We start from the raw sequence: 23,800 nt of genomic DNA on the forward strand, positions 1-23,800 counted from the left end.
TGATTGAGGAAGAGAAAAAAACCACACAAGAAATACCTTGAAATCTCTACATTTATTTGAGGGTAAAAATATAAGCTTTACTTTGCCTTATACCCCTGAATACTCTAAATTACTCTTCCTTGATTTGCAAAAGAACTGAATGTTTTTCTTATGTAAAAATATAACAAAAACTTCTGACAGGCAATATTTTCCACTCCTGCTTTTAATCGCACCTCCCCCAAACTTTCAGATTATCTGTATGCCTAAACACACTCCTCTTACCTTTTTCTAGAGGAACTCAAAAAACTGACCAAAGTACCTCAGCTTCTCAAGTCTGCATTATCTTCAGAGGGTGTCTGAAAAGCAGGAACTCCTCTCAGGACCTAAATAAAAAGACCCTATTTAATTGATTAAATTACGAGTCTGCAGTTTGGTGTCATTAATATCCCTTAATTGTTTTAAACCATAGTAGCTCAATTCTCATATTAAGGATGCTGAAATACTCTGTTTTTGAAATACCCAAAACTGCATTGGAAAGATAAAGCCAATATTTTAGTTCAAAAATTTTCCTTGAAAGAAAAGAATAAATAAACCCCCAAGTGGAATATTCTGACAAAAGGTCACATACATATTCATATTCATAAGATATGCATATCATATATATCATATATCTCATATGTATCATTCATAAGGTCACACAGTGAGGCTGAATTGAACCCCCACCATTTCACGATTCCCCATTTGAGTGATGTGTGTCTGTTGCCTGCTGCCCACGCTGCTGGTCTGGCTGCCTGTAAACCTCTGCAGTTAAACACCATTTAAAGATTTGGTGCAGCCTCATTCGTCCTCTGCCGTTCTATGTGGAAAACCCCTCTATCCATAATGGGAACAATCAGGAAATCGTAGTTTTGCAAGAGTCACTTTTACCTACGCAAATATTAATATACTCTAAAAAGATAAAAAAAATTAGTATACCCTATACATGGAAAGGGGCTCCAGAGTATTTTACTACAAAACTGAAGGTCTACTGTGATTTCCAGCTGCAGTCTTTTAAATGAATGGCATTACTATGCCAGACACAGAATCCTGATACTCTGGCAAAATGCACTGGCTGTGGGGGACAAATAATGCTTGAACTCTTACTGCAGATTCAGCACTAATCTCTCTCTGCCAAGAGTTTATAAACTCATATCCGCAGCTTTCTTCCTCCTATGCCTGGGGTGTTTTACGTGGGGATTTCAGCAGGCAGGATGTGCACTTTATATCCAGGAGCTCTTGCGCAGAGAAGGGTTTTTCCGCATTCCAACACGGCGCAAGCCTTGTCCTGGCCCCAAGGGCCACTTCTCCCTGTTGAATGAGGTCTGTGTTCTGCAGCTGGATGGGCACATTGCCTCAAACACCACCATCAGGATCATTGGTTATGTCTAGATTTCATGCCAGTTAATTAGAATTCTTTGCAGGAATCTTGGGTCTGTTACAAGACACAGCTCGTAGCACCACTTTTAAAGGACAAAATACTTAGGATTGAAACAGGATTTAAATTGATTATATCAGGGTCAACTTTGCCTTACATCCAAAAGCCCTGTGTGAAACTGGCTGTTAAATTTGGGAATACAGCCCGCCATTAGTATTCTTAACAATTTCAAAACCATAAACTGCCCCTTTAAAAGAAGAATGACCAAGTTGCAGTTGAAGCTGACTATGGTAATGGAGATGCCAGATTCTGGATTATGGGTAAAAAGGGTCACAGGATCAGGAAGCCAAACAAGAACTACATTACATGTCTCTATTTAATTTAAGCCCCAAAATTAAAAGATGTCCGTGATAGAGTGGAAACGTAAATTCACCAGGCACCATCACACAAAAAATGATAAAGACAGATCTAGAGTTTGTAGGCAAGAAATCAGCAAGATTCTCTGAGGTGTTTGGTAGGAGTATAGGTTGATTTTTAAGTTTTCTTTGTTTTCCTTCTGTCCACAAACAACATCCACAAATCCATAAAAATGTAGGATTCTCATTTAAGATAAATGATATGTCACATATTTAAGCCTAGAGAAAAACAAGTGTGCAATGACACAGATCTCATTTTATCATCATGCCTTGGTATCATGCACCTCTGACAATTCATGACACCTTGAACCATCTCCCAAAAGACTAGCCCCATTCTTAAATATTATTAATTATTTTATACTTCTTGCAACTTAAAAGAAACTAAGCAATTAAAATTTTAGATGCATTCTTGAAATCCTATAGGAAGAAATCAGCTATTCAAAAGCATCTGACAAAGGAATATGAAGGCAAAAACTCAATATTGTCTTGAAACAGAACTAAATGACTGATATATTCTTTTTTTTTTTTCTAAGTAATTTACCCAGAGCTGACACTTATTGTATGGTTTGTATTTCTAACAGTGTTAGGTATTTGATGACAATGTTGCACTAATTCTGATATAATAGGCATACATGCATTACTGCAAGTCTGAAGTACATATTTCTCTTTCCTCTTAGTGTTCAGAGGAAAAAAAAACTAAAGAAAAAACAAAAAACTAAAAAAACAGGAGTGCTAAATACAGCCAAATGCTGCCCATGCAACTGCAAATGAATCAGATGTCCACTTCATTGTGAATCCCTGATTTTTCACTGAGAATAAAAAAATAATTCTCTGAGAAAGTAAAAATACCTTTTAGCTGCTAATGTAAAACAGATTATTCTTCTTTATCTGATCATTATTGTCAAGAATGTTAGCCTTTCATTATAGCAAGGTCAGGATACTTGGAAGAATATTAATAAGCTAGCACTGGGTGTTCACAAGGTTCCCTCATATGTTGCCTCATGTCACATCATACTTGACTAAAAAAAGAAGTTTGCCTCTAAGTGTAAAGTGAAACAAAACCCTGTACAGCTATTAACATGTACCAATTAGCACAGCTAATAAGACCTGTATATCTAATAAGTCAATCAGGCCCAGGTGCCTTTTTTACCACAGAAAGACTTGACAGACTTTTTTCAGTAATTGCTTTTTGCAGTTATGAACTTCTAAGATGGAAGGAGGAGGTTAGGCTCTGCCTATGTCCTTCCATGATTGCCATCATGGTCTGTCTGTAACTGAAATTGATTCATTTAGAAATCACGGCTTCACCCAGTGCACTAACAACCACTCTTGATGTACTGGGCTTTGAACCAGGCCCCTGCATAACAAGTAGTCATATGGTCTAAGCAATGACAAGGGAGTACAAAGCAGTTCTTCAGCAGTTTATTAAGAAAAAAATAATAAGGTGATTTCAGTACAAAAGCAGTTCAATTATATTCAAATATCCCTACTGTCACAAGCTGGAGGGTAAAAAATTAATTGTCCCTGCCAGGCGCAACAGGACAGATGAAGAAAAATGTAAATGTCAGACAGTTCAAATATACTTCATCCAAAACAGAGAAGTTTGACGGACAGAGATTTAAGACAAGGATTTCCTTTTTCTTCGTAGCACGCAAATCTACCACTATGGATTATGGAGAGGCCATTTCTCTGTTTTCCTGGGGATGGGGGAGAAGCAGCAACAATTTCCTTGACATTTTCAGGGAATCCCAGCCTGCAAGTAAAAAAAAAAAAAAAAAAAGAGCTAATCTTTTTCATCATTACTGTGAGAGCCACACATTAGTACGAATGTCTGTAAATTGAATGTTAGAACAAAGGTGTTCAGCAACCTCTGCTGACATAAGAGTAGTGGACTTGGCATCCATTAACCACTTTTTTTTCTTCTCAGTCCTAGCCTTAAAGGTCAGAGTGAGCAGCCACCAACCTCTGTATACCACAAGAAATTAGTGGATGAATCAAAACAAACAAATGTATTATCAGTACATATTCTCTGAAAAAAATATGCTGTAGCATAGTGAATGCATAAATCAAAAGGGTAAGTCCCCGAGTAAGAGAAATTGCTGAAGCTACAGTGACAAGGAAATGCTGAAGAAATAAAGCTCAGATGTTTTGTTACCTGCACAAAAACAGAATAGGTCCCACAGAGTGTTCGTTTCAACTCAGCGGCTACTTTGAGAATGCAGATGATCAACTGCAACCCACTGAGAGCTATCAAAATTGAGAGTAAAATAATATTCCACTCCACTATGTTAGCAGGTTCTGTGCACTTAGACCAGGCAGGGTAATCTGTGAGGTACCTATTAGAGAAACACCAGACTGAAGTAAGAAGAATGTTTCTGACTACTGATTTGGTAAACAATTTCTTCCAGAAGAGTTACACCAATGTTTCTTACCCCCCAGCAGTGTCTTTGAAAATATAATTCCATCCACTTGATGAATTGCAGAAAGGGCCTTGAATCAAATGCAGGGTAAAAATGATGCAACTGTATCCCGAGAAAGCAATTCCAAGCAGGGCTAGCACAATAGAAATAAAACTCTGAAGTAAAGAGAGAGAGAAGTATTACCTTGTGGGGATAGTGTCAACAGCAAATATGATCATTCAGTCTAGCTACTTCTTTGGGGCTGAATTTCACATTTGATTTTTCCAGTCTTCAAAATTCAGAAAGAAAAATAGCAGGTAAAGAATAGTAAGAATACACATACAAAATAAAGATTAAGACAGTTTAAGACAGTTCTACAACTATAAGTTATAGATTATTTGGGTGGGGTTTTTAAACTTGAGTTTTTGTAAAGTTGTTTCCCAAAATTCCAGAGGAACAAAGCTGTGTATTAAATATGTCTGCATCCCAGATAGCTTGTATTGAGTAATTTCTGAAAAAACTCACTTCCAAATAATACAGGCAAAGGGATAAAGTCACTTAGCTGGTGTGCTTCATTCTATGTTCTTATTTTATTTTACAAGGACTTAGGGGAAGGGTGTGTCTAATTTTCTTTCATCCTGCTTGTGCTTCAGATGAAAGAAGCTACACTTTCTGTGACCTTGCAACCCAGTTTAGAATCCTCTGTGAAAGGAAGTGAAAACAGAGCAGTGGAGAGGGGAGCAGGATGTGCTGGAGCAGAAGCAGGAAGGCATTTGAAACAAATGCTAAGGTGATGTACAGAAATAAAACACAGACTCACCCTGTAGGTTTTGTTACAGCTCTCACTCTGGCAGCACCGATAGAACACACTACACTCCAGTGTTATCAGAATTACTGCCAAAAGAAGGATCTGTAAGAGGACATCATAAGGTCAGTGAGATAACTGCAGATACTAAGCCAAAGTCTCCTTCACCTTTGGAAGGCACAGACTGCATCTCTTCTGCTGTCTTGATATTTTAAAGCTGATCCATAGGACAGCACAATTACTCAAGGCATACATGGAACTGGAGTGGTTTTAGTAGGCTGCTGCTGTACTTGTGTCTTGTACTTGAAAGACAACAGTACAGCCTCTACCATCACAGTACAGTGCTACAACCTTGGGCACAGCTACACCAGTGAAGCTGAAACTATAAAACCAAGGTCACAAGCAAAAGAATCAATACCAGTGAAAAGAAGGATATTTTATTGACACAAACACATCAGTTCAACACCTTCTTGCTGACACAGGCACACAAATCAGAGTACTGCCTTCCTTACCAACACATTCGTCCTAGAAGAGGTCAGTAAAGCAAACTTTTGATTAAATTCACCTGGACTTTCATTTGTCAAATATCCATATTGATTTCTTCAGACTATTGGATTATTTAAGCCTGATCCTAGAATAATTTTGATAAATAGGATCTGTGCTCCAGAACCACAAACTGCCATTCAGAGAGGCACAGGTTTGAAAAGGGAAGTATGAGAAGAGAATACTCCTGAATCACAACACTATCCTCTCATATGCTGCTGACTGGTTTGTAACAGAAAGATAGATGCATTTTTAATAGATTGGTAATAATTTTAAGGCTAAAAATTCTTCAAAATATCAGTGCCACTGTTGCAGTTAAATTTTTTTATACATTTGCAACTGTTTTTCTGTTTGAATCCTCTGTCTGGTACTTTCTTTCTTCTACTAGAAGTGAAGGTTTTTCTTCTGCTTTAAAGAGAATATACAATTTCAAAAGAATGTCTAATGTTTTAATAACAGTTCAGCACCTTCATAAAAATTCCTCATTTATGCAGATAAACCCTTTGAAGCACTGACTGTGTGCAATGCACTTTGTTCACATAACTGCTTTCTGCTCCTGAGGCTGCAGCTCTTTATGAACATGGTAAAGAGCATGAACAGCAGGCAACTCTGTGGTAGTTTATTACTGCAGATGAGCATATTACAAATGTAACAGGGAAAATCCTACTATGCTAATCACAATGAGACAATTCTCTGTATTTAGTCTGACAACAGTAGTACCTGATGCATTGTGAATTCTGTTCAGTCTTCTAAATAGTGGACTGCATACAGCTCTGAAAGACATCTGAACCATTATGAGAAGCTCTTTTTTTTTTTTTTTCATTTGGGTAAAAGAGCTCTAATTCAACCTCCACAGGTGATTAAATCAACAAACTGTTTGCCTCCATAATACAAGCATAAATTACATATAAACAAAAAAACAGCAGAAAAAAACCCCAACATACCCTACAAAATCATTTGCACTTAATAACATACATAACTTGTCATTCAGTATACTAACTTTTTTTTCAGTTTGATTGAGTTTTTCTGCCTGCAGTGGTTTTTGTTGAAGTAATCCATACGCTCTTTTTTTAAAGCAATTACATTACTGAAGAGTAATCCAGTATTATTTGCAGTAGAATGCAATTCATTAAAATCCATAGACTGAGCACTTACCATCACACCTGAGAAACAGATGCCTTCAAAATACCACTCATGGTTGGGGAGCTGGTAACTGGCAGCATGCAGAGCTTTCCCGTTTGGAAAGTATAGGAGGATGTTCAAAACAATACTCCAAAGTGCAAGAGGTACCAGTAGGCAACTCAAACAGCTTCCACATGTCTCCAAAGCCATCTCTCAAGAACTCTGGAAGCTTTGTTCTTCTAAGTTAACAAAAGTTTACAAGACCTTCACTATAAGAAACGTTTTGACCTCCCCAGCTTGATTCAGTAATTTCATATTCACAGGAACCAGTGACTGGGGTGTGATTCCAGGGACAGAAGTGCTTAACAGTTAGCAAAACAACATATGAATATCACTGTGTAAATCACTGTCCTGCGTTAAGCACGCCTTTATGTAGTCATTTCCCTTCTAAAAGATTCTCCTTTGTGATCTTCCAAGTTAAATATGTCTAGGACTCAGCCTCAGGAAGGAACTTCAAAGCTCTCATTTCCGAGTGACTGCTCAAAAATGTCCTCCTCCCCACAACACAAACTGCAACATAGTTTGTGACAGAAGCAAGGTTTTTCAACCTTACTGCAGTATGGGGAAGGGGGCTGTAAGAAGATAAATATGCCCAGTCTCTGTACAGAAGGCCACACTTTGCCTTACACTACAGAGATTTATTAAGAGGACCCTAAGGGGGAACCAATGTGTTACTGACTTGCAGCAGCAGGCTGAGTCCGGGCCATCTTGCAGAGACTATAGAAGCCCAAATAATACTGGTTAGAAACTGCAAGGCAGACTTATTTTCATACTTTTAATCAACTACTCTTTCCCACAGCATTATATGGTTCCAGCCCTTTGCAAATTAAACCCTGTTATTTCTCCAATTGTTTCATTCTGTGCTTACAGCTGAGCTTGCACAGCTACAAACCTGACCTATGTACACATGACTCCTTGTGCAGGACAAAAGGTCTGTCTGTTGTTTTGAAATGCCTGCTGTTTGCACTGTGCAAAGCCAAAGTCAGACAGCTTTCCCATAGTCAATGTCATCATTCTCCAAACCCTGCATCTAAACACTATCCCAGTAACACAGAGGCAGGGCAGTTTGAACACTTGCAGCACAACCCAAGCCTTCAGTCTTACGCCCCTATGAGTCACAAGAAAAGTAACTCAAGAATGACCTTATGCTTTACTCAATAGCAAAGTTGTAGCCAGAGGGAAAAAAAAAAAAAAAAAAAAAAGAACCACACAACCCAAACTCCAAACAAACAAACAAAAAACCCCCATAAAACAAACAAAAAATAGAGGGCTTTATCAAAAGCAGGAAGGCTGATTTTAGAAGAAATGACATTCCAACGCATTTTCCTTGTGTTTCCTTGTGAAATGTTTCAGGCTCTTCACACATGAGGCTTCTCTCATCCTCTCATAATAGCTGTTTGGATTGCATGTTGTAACTAATTCCATACTATCGCTTAACTTGAGATCACACGAGGAAACGGGCAAGGTGGTACTCACACAATTACACCATTTTTCTACCTGTTCTCTGCTGTGACTCTCCTCTTTTCCTAGGAGGCTTCATTTTGAAGTCCTCATTCTTGATCTTCCCATATTTCCTGTTTTACTCTCTCACTACTATGAATACTTTTTTTCAGGTCTCCCTCTAATCAGAATTAATAGCAAATGTGCCTTTCCAGACTCATAGGCAGAGACAGAACTCATGTCATCAACACTATGTCACAGAGAGCAGAGAAAACAGCTGCATTAAAATCATGCACTCCATTCCCTGTGATTGATTTTTTTTAGTACAAAACTCAAAGATCATATAATTGGCTGAAATATTTTCTTAAAAGCAAAGGCCAAAATTAGTAGCAAGCATCTTATTTTATAATAAAATTTGATGCCATTTCCATCATAACCTGTTCTGATTAGAAGAAGCTAACTTGAGAAATAATGACTGAAGCAGCATTTGTTCTGCAGTGCAGCAGTCTGCTTCATGACTTTGTTTTTAAACTGAGCTCTGCAAATACCGAACTACAGTGTGGTTATTTTTCTGGCACACAATGCCACTAGAACAGGAAACAACTACTTTATACTAAGAATTAAGCAAACCTGTAAGTTTCTCAAGCATCTTGCCAAGTGTTGCAAGTACTGCTTTTCCATTGCTGTCATTATTCATGAGCTGATTCCAAACCTGTTACGGAAAAGTCATGTTTACTCTGACTTCTCTGCCAGCTGATATGAATACAACCTAAACCAATCACTTCTTCACAATGCAACTGATAAATCTCTCAAAACACTGTCTTATGCACCAGACAACAAAATAATCCAGCTGGCCATTTTTTACATGACAATATAAATAGTGAGCAGTAATGCTGTGCATAAGGGCTATAGGAATCTATTGGTGCTGCATGCATTTGTGCTGAAGTTTCAAGTCTAAACCCCAGCCTAATCATTCTATATATTGGAATTCTATATATTGTAAAGTTGTTTCAGTTCTTTAAGTAATTGTGTGCCAGAAAAACAAATAACCATCATGCAAGAATAAAGGCAAAAATCCTTAAGTCGCATGGTAAGTATACATTATTCTATAGTAAAAAAAGCAAACCTGACTGGGAAAAAATGACGATGTCTGGCTCCAGATCAGAATGTTGAAAGATCTGCTTTATTAAAACTATACTATATTACATTAATATACTATTTAAAGAGAGACTATCCTATTCTACATACATACTTCTTACTTACCTATTAACTAACAACTCGTGACTTCTCTGCTGAGAGTCTGAGACACAGCTGGATCCCATTGGTCATTCAACTCAAACAACCTTCACCAGAATCCAATCCAGCAATCACTTCAGGTAAACAATCTCCATACCAAATTCCACATGGGGAAAACAAAGGAGCAGAGATAAAGATTGTTTTCTCTTTTTCTCTCTGTGCTTCTCCTGAGAGACAGAATTATGTGTCTCTGTCCAGAGAATGTGAATGCCACATTATTCCATTGAGGACTTTCTTTTTCACTTTCTCTCCTTCCACACCCCATTTAAACTTGCAGATATTTTTTTCAAAACTGTATCTTCACACACAAAGACACTGTACCACACAGCTGCAAGGAATTTTGTGTGTATGCATATGTGCATGCACATACTCTCCTTCCTCCCTCCCATAGCAAGGCTGGACAGGGATAGATATTATTACAAAGAGATGACATTAAATGGCATTAAAGTCCCTCAACTATACATACATACTTCTATGTATTTAGGTATGAATAAATACTCTTGCAAAATTCAGGTATCCTGAGATTCTAGGTACAAAGTCTTTTCATCTGAGAATTCTTTTGCTGGTGTAGATATATGTAGACAATTTTGCTTTCACAGTTCATTTATTTTTTTCAGGTGTGTATTTGTACAGGCAGATGTAACTGTGTAGACAGCCTGAGATACACCTGAAGTTTCTGGCTATCTTTAAGGACCACCCTCCTAATTTCAAATAGCCTAAGGATACACTGACACCCATTGGAACTTCTTTTTTTCCCATGAGTAGAAACTAAATTGCTTGTTTTCAAAGACAATATGAACAGCTAAATTCCAAAACTGAGCCTCATTCCTTTGGAATAAAGAGCATGTCACATTTTGGTTTTCACTTGAAAAATGCCATTGCCAGCAGCAATGCTGCCATGCTGGCTTTGCCAGCAATGCTGTTGGCAGCGCGTTATTCAGATGTACTTGTGATGAAACATTCACTCTAATGTGCAAGAAGCTACACTTCAAAGGTTCTTACCCAGGACCTTACAGTAATGCCTTCAGGCTGATAAGTGGTAAAGTCAGGTATTTCAGATTAATCTGTCTTTACTGACCTGAATTTGGACTGTATTCCTTGAATGCTGTGAGGCCTGAGGGTAGCTGAGGCAAAAAAACAAGACTCATGCCCACATCTTGTTTTATCTCAGGCCTGTAATGGAGCAATCAGGAGGTGATCCCCCTTGGGAGGGCAGGAGGAGGTAAGCTGGACTCAGATGTGCAGGGACCTCCTCAGCTCCCTGGTTGGGAACTGCCAGCCCTGACCCAGGACTAAGTCTCCACGTGTGCTGTTGTATGTGACCCAGAGCTGTTGTTCAACCCTTATTGACGAACAAACACCTGTTTCATTAAATGAGCCAAACCAAGCAAGGAAGCACTCTGGCAGAGCCTGCTGGAGAGGAAAAACAGGTTATAACCTGACTACATTAAATCCATGTTCTCATGCCACCACTGTCCTTTACTCCAAGACCAGGCAAGCAGTGTTTCAGCATAGGCAGGGAAGGAATCACTGACACCTCCTGGGTGTTTTAAATACAAATCTTTATTTGTTAAATACAGGGGAAATTCAGAAAAATCCTGAAAAGCCCTCAGTCATCCATATTTTACTGCTGCTTTGGTTTTGGTCCAGCTGACCAAAACCTTTTATCCAGGCCAGGCTGGATTTGGTTTGTCTTCGTTCCAAGATTGGAACGAAAGAGCAACTTTACTGGGAAAACAGGACAAAGTACAGAGCTGTTGTGTCAGTAGAAAGAGAAAAATAAATAAAGCCACTTTAGTGACATGTGTTAAGTCAGTTGCCTGTACCAAGATGAAATGAACCAAAGATATTCAGAATACATTTTGCCTTTCAGTTCAGGCAGGTTAGTGGAAAACCTGCATACGACTCCAACAACCAAAGGCCCCAAGTCAGTTAAATTCATGGCAACAGCACAGTTTGACAACAATGTGTATTTTAGTTTGCCTGGAATGTTTAAAAAAAATCCACAGTATATTCATTACAGCACACACATGCACTGATGTCAACACATTGTCAGGTTTCTAGCAAACATATGTCTGTGGAGGGGAACAAAAAGAAAAAAACATATTAATGGAAAGAATGCTAATATTGTATCCAACTAAAAATGCAAAAATTAACCTGAGCACATTTAGAAAACCATAGCATAGCTCTTCTATACTGGAGTTAGACCAAGGAAGACAGGAGGAAGAAAACAGTAATAGCTTTGAAAGAGCCCCACCACTCAACTGTGTCAATTAAAAATGTGAAGCGCTTGCTTACCTATAGTGTGTGATATAAATTATATCTGGTTCATACTTTAAGCCATGGTTATTCCAACACTAGCACTCTGATACTGATTTTGGAATATGTCCAAACTATTTAACAAGGCTTTAAAAAATTTGGAGAAAATTTCCTTTCCTCACTCAAAAAAAATTCCACCTTCAAAAAGCCTCTAGATCTGTCTGCAGATTTTGTTAGCTATATGCAATTTAATTATTTCTCTTATCTTACTTCCACTTTGCAAGGCCAGGATGCTGCAGTTTTCATTATATGCAGCATATTGTCAGTAGCTCATGAGTTCCTGTGGACAAAAGCCAAGGCTAACACAATATAGGTAGAACAAGCACCACACTATGTAACAATGGTTTAGGCAAAGATCACAACCACCAGGAGATCCATATCTCAGTCATATCACTTATGCAGTGCGATGATGATCACATGTGTCATTGGACAGACAGAAGCCCTCTAGCTCCTAGCTCTCAGGCAGATTAACATTACTGTGGCAGTTGAGGAATCAGCTGAAAGCATGTCATCAAACACTACATGAAAGTTCTAATCACAACAGGGCTATAGAAACAGCTGTACAGGGAATTGTTGCTTAAGAATACCTATAAATTGTACTTTAAGAATACCTATAACTGCTGAGTAAAACTCCTCAGTAGTATAAGTAAAAAGTTACATGTTCATCTGAGAAGCACGGGTATATCTGCAAACTACTTACCTCCTCATGACTGCAGCACAATCCACACAGTCCTCCAAGAATACCATTGATTATCTGTATGAAGCACAGAATGAATTCTATTCCTCCCAAAACAAGGAGGATGGAAAAGAGAGTGATGTTCCACTGCACAATGTTTTGAGGTTCCTGACAGTCCGACCACTTGTTATACTCAAACAAGTACCTGTATGCAGCAATTAAAAGCATATTAACCTTGTGTCAGAGTAGGGTACTTACCATATACTATAACCAAATTATGTCTATAACTGCATTGAGGATATTTACTCTATGGAGTCCTAATAGGCTAGGTTCCCTTAGAAATAGATTCCTAAGGGAATAGAAAAAGCAATGGTTTACTCCATGCAAGGTTTGTTTGGTTTAGGAAGATGTTGAAATATCAACCACACATTTTTGCTAAATCTTAATTTCTTTTTAAAAAAATAATCTAAGCTATAAAGGCAGAATTTCCTATTGCCAATTAAAGTGAGGCACATACTCCAGAAAGCTGAAAGAGCAAAGGTTTTTCTCAAAACAATCACAGAGATTTCAGGATTGGGCCTTTTTTCTAAAGATAGCAGTCACTGATCTGAGGCAAATGGGTCACTTTCTCTCCTGTGTTGCTGTCTTTGGGCCCTCACATGCTTACTTGGATGAGCCAAACACAGACCAAATTTGGTTAGGTACTGCAGTATTTCAGCTGCTACTGCTCACTTACATCTTGAGAACATCAGCACTTGCCTTCAGGAAGGACTTAACCTAGTTCTACACTCAGTCACAGTCAGGAGGATGGAGGAGGAATGATACAAGTGAAATACAAGATATACAAGAGATACAAGTGAAATATAAAATTCAAACTCTGCTGCAAAGAGCTTTATGTGGCTTCTTAGTACTCCAACTGCCTCTAGTCTGGCATCAGCCATAAGCTAGATACACCTTTGAGGTTGCCAACCATACAGACACTTTAAATGCATGCCATGATAGGAACCACATCAGGATTTATGTGTATTAATGGAGAAAAGCACACTGATACCTTTTTTTGCAGGAGAACCTTAATGAGAGATAATTAGGAGTTCTTGCCCCCTCTCCCCTGCAGTGTACAAAGATTCTTATAAATCTTCTCAAGTTTCATTTATGAGATTTATGCCATTGTCACTAATGTGGGCATTGTGCCACTGTATGCTGGTGCAAAGCAGCTTCAGAAGCAAGGCTGACAAAACAGACTCTTACATGATAAGACAAATATCTTAACAACCACTATTCCTAGTTTGTAAATCCTTCAAGGTCCTAAAAATTTATATTTTGTTAGAGACGTTCATGGACATGAACAGTATATGTTATATAGATTTAATCACCAATATATATTTTTTATGGCTTTGGTTTTGTACTCTAGCAGTGGGAGTAACTGATGCCATTTGTTAAGTTCTAAGTGAGAAGGATAAAGTTATGAATAGATTTTGGTATATGGTTATTGAACATTGCTGAAAGGTACTGGAATAAAGCCCATGTGTATATTGGGAAGAGATAACATCCTCATGAGCAGACAACTTACCCTCCAGAGGAGTCAGTGAAAGGATAGATCCAGTTTCTTTCTAGGTGGGTAAGACAATATGGTCCTTGAGACAAGCCCAGTGCTGAAATTATTATACAGTATCCAGAGCCAAGGATCCCAACAAAGGCTGCCAGAACTGAGGACAGCATCTGCACAGCAGACATAAACATGAACTTTGAGCACAGCCATCACCTTGTCTTTGGGATTGCCTGGGATGGGATGTACAGGCTCACTTACCACACAGCTCTTTCCACAGCCCTCGTGGCCACAGCAGTCGTCATTGTGAAGCCCAATGAACACCGCAGCTGGAATGAGTACCTGGGTATGGAGCAAAAAACCCACACTGTTCCTTTTGGTTGCACAGAGAGGACAGGTATAATACAGTCTTCAAATTGCTTTCATTTGTGTTACTTCTTGGCAGTCAGCCTGTACAGGTGATTCAGCTTTACTCCTGTTTAACACAGTAGGTATCTCACTACTGACATCACCATCTCCAGGACAGGTATATTTCTATTGCCACTGTGGCAATATTGCACTTAAGCACAGAAGGAGGCTGTTGAGGTATTGCTACATTTAAAGTATTTCAGCTTTAAAATTTTCTTTTTTCATTAAAGGCTGTATTTGCAAATAAAATGCTTTGGAAAAAAAAAAAGGCATTAACTTTATTCCATTGAGGACTACAAAATAAAGATTTTTGTAAAACAGCTACTGCAAATATACTTGTTACTTAAGAGCAATCATCTTTACCTGTGTGACAAACCAATCTGACTAGAGTAGAAAGTCTAGTAAAATTTTGCTCAAATCAGACAAACATCTCATTACAGACATCTACTTTTTTCCAAGATTTCACAACCAGTTCCCAGTGACAAAAATTAAAAGTAACAAAGCAGAAGCTATCCATGAGAAACATAAACCATTCATACTCCAGTTTTTAGCATAAAATCCATAATGAACTGCACGATGTTTTGAGGCTGAATGCTGTGAGGCCTGAAGGAGCAGAATGAACTGAATGGACAAGAAGGAGCTTTTTAAAAAAAGGATCCTCCCACTAGCAATAATAGCACTTAACACTGTCCATTTATAAAGACTCTACACCCAAGAGTACTCTGGAAAAAAAAAAAAAAAAAAAAAAAAAGGGTAGAGAGTTATTTGCAAATGCCACAGACTTACTTAATATGAAACTAGAATTAGAACTATCTTGTTGAACAGACACATATTTGTCAGCCTTTACTCAAACCCGTTGCTGAGTCCCAATGCTTCAAGTCCAGAAGAGTTTGTACAAGTGCACTGCAGGAGAAGTTCCATTGGTTCAATTTGTATTATTCTGTGTGTAAAGTCCAGTCTTTGCAAATCCCACTCTAGGTCCCAATGGGACTGTAATACAGCTGTAAGCACCTCTAACGACACAAAACACCTTAGCATGCAATTGTTTTCAACCTGTGATTTGCAGATGCCTTGAGATCATAAAATCATGGAGTGTTAAGAATTGGAAGGGACCTATAACCTATTTCTAAGAGGACTTCTAAAAGAAGATGAAAAAGGAAGCCTGGAGTTAGGGGGTCTTAAATATGCTGCAGTGTGGTCCACAAAACTGAAAAGGTAGAAAATAAGAGCTTCAGATTAATGACATCCTATAATGAACACACTCAGTCCTTGCATCCTGTTACTCAAATGCAAAGCTTTGACGACTACCACTCAATTCCTCTGAATAAACAGCCAAGGCAGAGAAATACCTGTTAGCATGTCAGATAATAGGAATTAAGGAATTGTGTCTAAATGCTCATTATTTAGGGACACTTAAAAGGAAAGTGGTTCAATAATATAACAAAAATTTAAGATTTAACCCCTTATGCAAACTGTGACCTGCTGAGAGGCTTGGTTTCACTTCTGCATTTGGATTCTGTGCTTTGACCCTATGATTTTTTCAGCTTTAAAGTGACAGAATGTTGTAGATAAGATAATCAATAGTAATTAATAATAGCTATGGGATAACATAGCTCTTTTTTTTATACAACTCCAGAGACACCTGTTCACAAGATATTTGATGAATAAATTCAGGTAACCAGTAGAGAAAGAGCAGTATCAAGTACCTCCAAAATAAACTTGAAAGAAGACACTAGGTTATTACTTACCAGAAAGCCTCCACCTAGAATGCCATGAAGGCACTCCACATATTTGCTGAGGTGATGCTCTGAAGCAAATCTTGTTTCGCCATTGGGAAAATAAAGTAAAATGTTGGCCACAATGCAGAGGAGGGCAAGGATGAGCAACTTATAACCAACACATCTAGCACACCTTCCAAAACACATATTTTCAACTTTAAAAATCCTCCTTCAGCTTGTCCGATTCAACCTATCTCACTCCTGTTCACACCTAAAAGAAGATCAGTGTTTACTCTCACCTCCTTAAATACCAGGGGTTACCTAACTACCTAGATGACGTTTACAACCCTTCCTAACCACCATTCCCAATTGCAGAGTGAGAGAGCAGGGATGGCAGAACACCACCGCCCTTTTTAAATGCATTAATTGTAGATGAACCAAATGCTATGAAGGAAATACTGAATACTAGGTGTTTTCACACAAACATATGATGCTTGGAATAATCACTGGTGAACATGATTAAATGTGAACAACAGGCTTAAACCACAACACAAGTTCTGTTAGGAACTGAAGGAAAAATGTTTTATTTTCTTTGTTAGAAGCAGCTTTGAATTTTAGGTTTATAGGCTGATTCAGAACAACCTGAAGCCAGGGAAAGACTTGGCTGACTTAACAGCACTGAGTCAGAGTTTTGGGTATAAACAGAAAAAGGTCTGCAGCAATGAAAAGTATGTAGAGCAACCTCTCACTTTGCTATCCTGTTGATAGAACAACAGAAAACTTCACCAGGAGGTTGGAAAACAAATAAAAGGAACAGGTAAGCTTCTTAGGAGTGTCCTTGTTCTTTCCATTATAAGACAAGCTGAATTTAGATTAACAGTCAATTAATAAATGGTTTGGTAACAGCTAAACCAAGCAAACACTCATGAAAAATACTGCTTTAAAAAGCTAGGATTATAAAAGAGTCTCCTTGCACTGAAATATCATGTATAGAAACACACACAAAAAGAAAAATGCCGAGAAAGAAACAGCTTGTATCCAAGGTTTCCAAATGGTATTTCATGTACCAGTAATATTAATTTCCATAGTAAATGGAGATACAAAGTACACTATAAAAATTAAGATCTAGCCTTTTCTCTTTTCCCTCTTGCAATTTTTTTCTAAAATAGCCCAGAGCCTTTTTCTTCAGACACAGCTTAACACAAAGGTGTGAGCTGCCATGCCTACTGCCATCACATGACAGAAGGTAACTAAAATGCACAGGCCCAGACTAGATCCAGGTACTGCTGCTGCTGCCATCATCACAGTACAGTGTAATTCTCATTGCAAAACCAGCAGCTAGACAAATGGAGTTTGGGAATGTACAGGATATTAGAAGACTATAATGAAACTTTTAAAAAAACATTCAGGTTTTGTTTTTGAAGCTGGGGTGGGGTGTGTTTAATAGCTAAATAACACAGTAGACACAAGCCCAAGTCAAAACTATGGTATTCTTGCAAGAGATGTGTGCAACACTTATGCTGAAAAAGAATGTGCAAAAATAAAAGGTGGGGGGTGAAGCAGGGGAAGAGAGCAGGCTGGTGCAGCTGTGGCTTTGTGATGTAACTTCTCCGGGTATTGTAGATGCTGACCTTGGAGACTTCCTTCATTATGAGAAATATCCTCCAATTGTACAAACATAGGCTGGCCATTATTGTGTGCTTCACATCTAATGACTAAAACGACCCTAAACATTATTCTGCAAGTTTCCTCTGCAGAAGAAGACGGACGCTCAAGTGAAAACTTCCTTTATTTTGTTGGGCTAAAAAGTTCAAACCACTCCTTCCCCAAAACTCACCACCCAATACCCTTCCCCCCACCTCAACAACCACACCAACATATTGCCTGTGGGACACGGATATAAAACCCTAGCCCTAACCATATATTTGAAAACTTGTAAATTTGTTCTATTTATGACTTAAATAGTGGTTTTCTAAATAACTTCATTAAGAAAAAATACATCATCAAGAACTCCCTGTATTTAAAATCAATTCTATATTTAAAACATCTTCCAATGACCTTGAAAACTGTGAAGAAAGAAAGAAACAAAACAAACATTGTATTTGATGCAAATACTTTTTTTTTTTACATTAAAAGATCTAGTCAGGTAGGAATCAAGGGGGCTTCACTAATGCCACTGCCATTTGGACACCCTATGGTACAGGTTCTACCAGAAAGACTAACCAGGATATAACTTTTCTTTGCAGAATTTTTGGTGGTCCCACCCACCATCAGAAAAAGGTTAATGGGGGAAAGTGACTCTCATGGAAGCACTGGCAGGATGTGGTAACTGTATGGCATTTTCAGGTGAGACACAGCATAGGAAATAATGGCACAGGCTTCCCAGACTCATTTGGAAAGACTGGGTAACACAACATATGTACTTACACAGGTTATTAATTCCCATTTGTATTCTCTTGTAAGCTGTTCTCCTTTGGTCTTTTCCTGTTTAATAGGTTGCTGCTCATGGAGGCCAATGCTAGCTCAGACAATTGTTGGGAACATAGTGGGAATGTGTGGTCACCTGTTGGCTAAACTAAGGGCAGGCTCTTGGCCAGCTGTGCAGACAGAGCTCCTGGTGACCTTAGGACAACTCCAACTCCCTTTGACCCATCCCTGCTGCCATCCATTTCTCAATGTCCAAATGATGCATTAGCTGTGTTTTCCAGTAATCATCCACAAAAACACTGTGATGCAGCTGTAACTGTCCTCACCACCTCTCAAGTATACACTGGTTAACAAACTCGAACTGGACAGTCATAAGAGGAAACTGCTCATCATGAAGCCCTTGATGCCTATGGTCTCCTGGCCACAGACAGAAGAAAGTCTCCAGATTACTTTTATTAATTATATCACAACTCAGATGAACTAATGAGCTACTTATGGGCACAAGCAACTACCTGTTGTTATGAGAGCAATTGCTCCCAACACAGCTGTAACACACATGCACATGCTTGCTTGCTATCTCGGTCACCACTTTGAGACAGAAAACTGATCTGAAACATGGAAGTCCATCTTGGAGTGAGTGCTCACACTTCTATGCAACAACACACACTGACACATACAGAGAACATTTCGTTTATTAGTAATAATGCTAACCTAAGAAGGAGTCAGCAACTATGCAACAAAAGTAGTTTTTCCATTTAACCTACCAGTTTGGAGACTGAAAAGCTTACAATCAGGGCAGAGCAACCACTAAATGAGCGTACAGAAATCCCTTTCTTTAAAGAGGAACCCATAAACCTTACTTAAGAACAGCTATTACTGACCCTGGACTTGCAATATCACAATCAAATAAACCACTTCAAACACTGTTTTCTGGTGACATACAAAAACCATGCTGTAGCCTGCATTCATTAATTCTTCCAACAATGTTATTATGATAAAAGTAGGACATAGGACAAACAAATCCTTTTTCTATTTCTGCAACAGCCTGTAGGTGAAACCTTGGCCTTGCAAAATGGCCAGCAAAAGCTTGTTTCCCTTGGACTGTACTATTTACACACAGGCTTGCATTTTAGATTTCTAGTCTATCCCTAAAAGTGTGATGTTCTTGCAAAAGTTAAACAAGCATGAGTCATTAGCATCGCTGTACTGTAAGCATCCTCTCTTCTACACTGTGTGTTTGTAATGGCTGTATGGATCAGAAAACTGGCATCAGCTTAGCATATGAAGTCTGCATAACACAGCACAAGGAACAGATAGTCTTATGGCTCACAGTGTGTCACTGATGTCTCCCCTCCCGTGCAGTAACCACAAAAAACAGATGTTGAAAACATGGAACAAAAATTACCAGCGTTATGGCTTTGGGTCTTGTGGTGCAAAAGTCAGTCATTAATTACCTTTGCGTTTTTCCTAAAGCGATCCTGTTGGTAGAGAACTTCAAATCCAGAAGAAAAAAAAAAAAAAAACAAAACAAAAAGACTACCTCTATCATACCATGTATTTTAGAACTGTAAGCTCAAAAAAAGGAAAGAAGATCGAAAAGCACCAAATTATTTTCCTTCCTATTTTTTTTTTCCTTAGCATATGCTTCATACATTGCTCATGCAGTCTTGCATCTGGAATTAGCCATTAGTAAGCTCATGCCAATTAAATGTTTTAATTATACTTGCTGAGCAATCCCACAACTGTTGCTTTGGCTGGGAACAGTCTACATATTGATTCCATAGCAGCAAGATGGGAAATGAATGCTTAAATTTAACATGTCCTTCACATTAGCATGATTGATATTCCAGAATGTTGTCTTTACTTGCATATCTTTCAGCATCAGTAGCAGTTGAATCAGACATCACAATCAGAAAAGCAAATCAGACATGACCACAAGACTCTTAAAAGATGATTTCCTAAACTGCAATCCCACCCCTTCCATCAATCTTTGCTATCATCATTCAAATCGGAATTCTGAAATCCATTTAACAATATACATTCAGCACACAGAATCTTTGCTACAAGATGTTCCTTAAAATGGCTGTCAATGATAAAGCCAAATATTTAATGGTCATGCTCCTCCAAGGGGTCTCAAAAATGTTATACAAGGGTAGCACTCATTTTTAGTAGGATGGAATTTTTAGGAAAACCCCCAAAACATTATTTTAAAAATATATTAAAAAACAATTGAAAGAACCAATTAAAAACCAAAGTAGTCTACAGAGGGTCCTTTTTCATCTAAGCAACATTTAAGGGAGAAAAGCAGAAGAAAGTAACATTTAATGCTGATTATGATTTAATTAATTCTTAGTCTTTTTTTTAAGGTTACATACTGGAACAACACAACTGAGACTGTATGCTCTGTAAATTTACAAAAAGTGTCTACCATGTGGTACTAGATACAGCACTCTACTGCAGCTTCTCCATTCACAAGGGTTTTCAAACTCATAGATGTGGTGCCATTCTAATGAACTGCAATTGGCTTAGAGGATGGAGAAATACTAATTTCCTGAATTAGGACTTTTCTATCCCTTTGTACCATAATTACAGCTAAAGGTAGTTGTGTCATTTGTGTACAAAAACATGGAATTTAGTGCTGCAGAAATACAGATGTGTTCATTCCAGAGCAGCATTCTGTCCTGCAGCCATCTCCTCTGACTCCCAGGGGTCAGATCCTGCCCATGGGACTTTCTGCCAGTGCTCAGAAGATGGAACACCCCAAGAATTCCACCAGCTCCCTCTAGTGATAATCAGGCTGTGACCAAACAGGTTCTGCTGGGCCCATTCGTGGGTCTTTGCCTTCAGTGACCTCTAGCTCTCAAGTCTCCTACAATAGCACCTGAAATACTGTCTTCAGGTGAGAGTCATTTGCCTTTGGTGGAAGACCACGATGCTCAGTAACAGCTCCTGGTGGCACAGGAGCCAGGCACAAGCCACTCTTACAGGAAGAGGAACTGAACTAAGGCATCATGCCCACCAAGTCAAACCTTGAGGCTTTGACAGGACAAGTGGGATTTGGTTCAGGTGTTAGCTTGAAAAGAGAGTTCTTCCAAGAAAAGACTTATAAATGTTAAGTTTAAAAAGAAAATAAACCAACTTCCGTCTTTTACAGAAAAGTAGTCTTGCTCTCTGCTCTCCATAAGCACAAAGACAAAGGAAACAAAACAAACTGGAAGTTTCCTCTAAAGGTGAGGAGAAAAAAACCCTCAAAAATCAAAATACCACAGTCCTTCCCCAGCATCTGCACTGAATCAGATGGAATTTCTCTCCAAAAAGGCAGGCACCATCAGGCAGAGGAAACTGCAACCATGTCAACAATAGTACTTGCCTGTCAGGCAAAACATCCTGGGTTTTTATGTGTTATACTCCATTGACTCACAGGATTTTTTTGATAAATTACACTCTGCTCTAAGATGAAGACATAGAGTTACTAAAGGAGCACTACTTAGAGACATACAAAGGGCTCAAGGAAAATTAAGATGCGTCCTGTGAAATCATTACAATTACAAAGCCATTACAGCATTCTTCATATGCAGAGTTTTAAAGTAGGTTGCTGATTAATCCAGCCTATGATTAATGTGCAAAGAATAAAAATATTATCCCAACAGAAATTAGTTTACAGTCAATTTTCATTACAATTTATTATTATTATTTTAATTATTAAACTCTTCTTATCTCAACCCACCAGTTTTGTCACTATTAGCCCTCTAACTGTCTCCCTATCCCATCAAGGGCAGAGTCAGCAAGCAGCTCTGTGCTGGCTGGGTTAAACCACGACAAGTGTCTGAACAGTACATTCCTAAGTAATGTTAACAAAAGGTTCTAGTAAATTTTATTGCTAGTAACTCAATCCTGATAACACTAGGATCATGAATGAATGAATGTTGCCAAGACAGAATCTGGATTTTGTTTTTAATTATTTAAGATTACAAAACAGTAAACTGAAAAACATAAGACATTTCTACTTTTCCGTGAAAATAAAATGAAGACCTAAAATTTACAAGCTCATCTTGCAAAGATCATCCTTAACATTGTAAATTATACTTACAAAAAGGAAAAAGAAAAGTAATGACCATTGGTTAGAGGGTACACAATTGTCAGGGTGATATAACTTTGCACTGCTAATGGAGTCACTTTATCTTAATGATAAGGGGTCCCAGTACCTTAGAAGTCATGAGAGATACTTCTATCTTTCCTTGCCTTAAAGAAAAAAAGGCTCAGCTATGGCCACAGCACTTCAACAGTAACTACACCAACATTGCATTTGCATAGTTCTGCATGGAATTATGGCACAAGGCTGAACTTAGACTGTGAACTGTAGACAAAAGGCTGATCTGCTGAGGCTAGTGAAGGTGTGCAACACCCTCACCTCTTGGACTCAGCCAATAGACATCTGACAGTCTGTCCTCTCCTGGAATTTCACATCTTCTCTGCAGAATGAGAAAACAGGCAGAAGAGGCTGGAACTCCATTCCTGTTCTCCTTTTGCATTAAGAAGGCTTTGTGTGAAACAAAAATTAGTTCCTTTAGTCAGGCAGAGCTTAACATTAATAGAAAATACATATTTTTAATATTTTGACAATTAACTATCCTGTCAAGTAAGAGTAGTATAGTCTTCTGATCATCTTCTCAAACAGTCTTCACAGACACTAGAACACATTTTATTGGTAAGTACTTTCTCACTTGTGGTCTAAGTTCCTAGCTATCTGGAACCAGTCCTGTTCCAAAGCCCATGCAGCTGCATTTGAATAGAGAGCAGGCCTCAAGACATTAGCTCAAGGATCCACCACAGTAAAGTAATTAATCTCAATTCTAATGGCAATACATTTTCAGAGCTAGATTTCCCGCTGCTTGAAACACAGAAAATAAAACTTAGCATGCATGAAAGTTCTGACTTAGTTAAAAATTAACTACTCTATACCTGTAAGACAAAACTTCCGTCTGTATTGTGAACTGTCCTACTGGAACCAAAGGATATATTCATACAGGCAAATGACAAAAATAGGATCCTAATCCATACTCACTTTCTTAAAGCAAAGGACTGTATTAGGCTAGATGCCTCACACTAGTACAGCACTGGAGAACTTTAAGGAGAGCAATTCCAGATGGGTAGTATAAGCCACAGGAGGCAGCCTCATGTTGTGCCAAGGGAGGTTTAGATGAGATATTTGGAAAAATTTCTTTGCCAAAA

At 38.4% G+C, this 23,800-nt stretch overlaps 2 protein-coding genes across 4 annotated transcripts in view; both read right to left on the reverse strand.

Annotated features, from left to right (window-relative positions):
• Nucleotides 1–3,209: 3,209 nt before the first annotated feature.
• On the reverse strand, nucleotides 3,210–9,338 carry TM4SF18 (transmembrane 4 L six family member 18). Of its 2 annotated transcripts, none has more exons than XM_053951763.1 (6): nucleotides 9,310–9,338; nucleotides 6,712–6,917; nucleotides 5,029–5,118; nucleotides 4,242–4,384; nucleotides 3,965–4,145; nucleotides 3,210–3,562 (listed from the first exon to the last, which is right to left on the reverse strand). In XM_053951763.1, exons 2-6 carry the CDS (start codon nucleotides 6,886–6,888, stop codon nucleotides 3,548–3,550), a joined length of 606 nt encoding a protein of 201 aa, XP_053807738.1. In that variant the 5' UTR covers nucleotides 6,889–6,917; nucleotides 9,310–9,338; the 3' UTR covers nucleotides 3,210–3,547. The 2 variants fall into 2 exon arrangements, with proteins under 2 accessions (XP_053807738.1, XP_053807737.1); XM_053951762.1 differs by lacking the exon at nucleotides 9,310–9,338 and adding an exon at nucleotides 8,236–8,544.
• A 2,087-nt stretch (nucleotides 9,339–11,425) lies between these two features.
• Nucleotides 11,426–23,800, reverse strand: part of TM4SF1 (transmembrane 4 L six family member 1) — a 38,758-nt gene continuing 26,383 nt past the window's right edge. The window contains exons 1-5 of one of the 2 annotated variants that reach the window (XM_053951465.1): nucleotides 16,172–16,348; nucleotides 14,277–14,357; nucleotides 14,040–14,188; nucleotides 12,494–12,674; nucleotides 11,426–11,549 (exon numbers count right to left, since the gene is read on the reverse strand). In XM_053951465.1, coding sequence (XP_053807440.1) covers nucleotides 11,535–11,549; nucleotides 12,494–12,674; nucleotides 14,040–14,188; nucleotides 14,277–14,357; nucleotides 16,172–16,348 — 603 coding nt within the window. In that variant the 3' untranslated portion in view covers nucleotides 11,426–11,534. Of the gene's footprint in view, nucleotides 11,550–12,493; nucleotides 12,675–14,039; nucleotides 14,189–14,276; nucleotides 14,358–16,171; nucleotides 16,349–23,800 lie in introns of those variants that run through there. The other variant, XM_053951466.1, reaches the window with a different exon arrangement.

Source organism: Vidua chalybeata, chromosome 10 (assembly GCF_026979565.1).
Source record: "Vidua chalybeata isolate OUT-0048 chromosome 10, bVidCha1 merged haplotype, whole genome shotgun sequence".
Taxonomy (NCBI): Eukaryota; Metazoa; Chordata; class Aves; order Passeriformes; family Viduidae; genus Vidua; species Vidua chalybeata.